The 1,249-nt window shown below is 54.0% G+C and overlaps 1 protein-coding gene across 1 annotated transcript in view; it reads right to left on the reverse strand.

The window, feature by feature from the left end:
• LOC108803178 (tetraspanin-1-like) overlaps window positions 1-1,249 on the reverse strand; it is a 6,682-nt gene that overhangs the window by 3,147 nt on the left and 2,286 nt on the right. Inside the window, 1 exon segment of the mRNA XM_018575016.1 lies at window positions 472-577. Coding sequence (XP_018430518.1) covers window positions 472-577 — 106 coding nt within the window.

The raw sequence follows: 1,249 nt of genomic DNA on the forward strand, positions 1-1,249 counted from the left end.
ACAGGGGGGGTACAGCGAAGCAGGGGGGGTGCAGCCAATCAGGGGAGGGTCAGCCAATCAGGGGAGGGTCAGCCAATCAGGGGAGGGTCAGCCAATCAGGGGAGGGTCAGCCAATCACCAAATTGTGACCGTTCTTTCTGCGTCTCGGAAATCACAATTTTTACATTTTTTTTTTCCTTTAAAAAAGATGAAAACCGGTCTGACAAGTTCACCGAATATAGATTTCTGTGCTGCCGTTTCCTGCGGCATGTGTCACCCAACACCCTCCTCATGAGGAAGTATCTGCTAAGAGATGAGAGCGAGAGAGCGAGAGAGCGAGAGAGCGAGAGAGCGAGAGAGCGAGAGAGCGAGAGAGCGAGAGAGCGAGAGAGCGAGAGAGCGAGAGAGCGAGAGAGCGAGAGAGCGAGAGAGCGAGAGAGCGAGAGAGCGAGAGAGCGAGAGAGCGAGAGAGCGAGACTAGAAGGTTCTTACCAGAGAGGAATAGACCAGAGCGACCACAGCGCCGGCGATCTCCGCGATGAAGATGATCAGGACAATGGAGAAGAACTACAAGAGATAAAAGTCCATCAGACCCCCTCTAGAAACACAGAACACATCGATGAAATAAATTAGGATAAATTAATAAATTAGGACTTTAGACTGAAATCCGGCTTGGAAACCTCCCAACGGGCCCCTCAGAACATTCCCAGCTCCGGCATCTGCCTGCATGGCCTGCTCGCAGGAGGAGTCACGTCTGATTAACCCGTCGGAGCCCAGGCGGTGTTCCAGCAAACATACTACACGAGCACCCGTGCCTAAACTATGGCAACACCAGCCCTGCCCTAGAGGAACCGCGGGACGGACTTCCATCTTTTGGTTGCCCATAAATTGCCTCATCCCAACCCAACCAATGGTGGAGCGCGGCCCGAGGAACAATCGCCCGGGGAAGGTTAGAAAAGGTAAAAGGACTCTTCAAACATCAGAAGCTCTCGTCATCACACATGGAAGATTTCCAGCATTCTGTAGAGTGACCCGCCCACGAGGGGCGAGAAGAACGGGGCTCATCGCTCATCCACCACTTCAGTCTGTTGGGCCGGTCACATGACTAACCCCAGGAGGGTCCGAGCACCAGAGGTCTCACTTCCAGAAATCTGCCCATCTCTGCCAACGTGCAGATCCCCCAATACGGGGACACCTCCATATATCCGTCCCATTGTAATAGAGACCACCCAGTACTGCCCCCGCACATCACCCCCCCCCCATGTGAACC

The sequence above is a fragment of the Nanorana parkeri genome, unplaced genomic scaffold (assembly GCF_000935625.1).
Source record: "Nanorana parkeri isolate BGI_ZX_2015 unplaced genomic scaffold, ASM93562v1 scaffold3471, whole genome shotgun sequence".
Lineage (NCBI taxonomy): Eukaryota > Metazoa > Chordata > Amphibia > Anura > Dicroglossidae > Nanorana > Nanorana parkeri.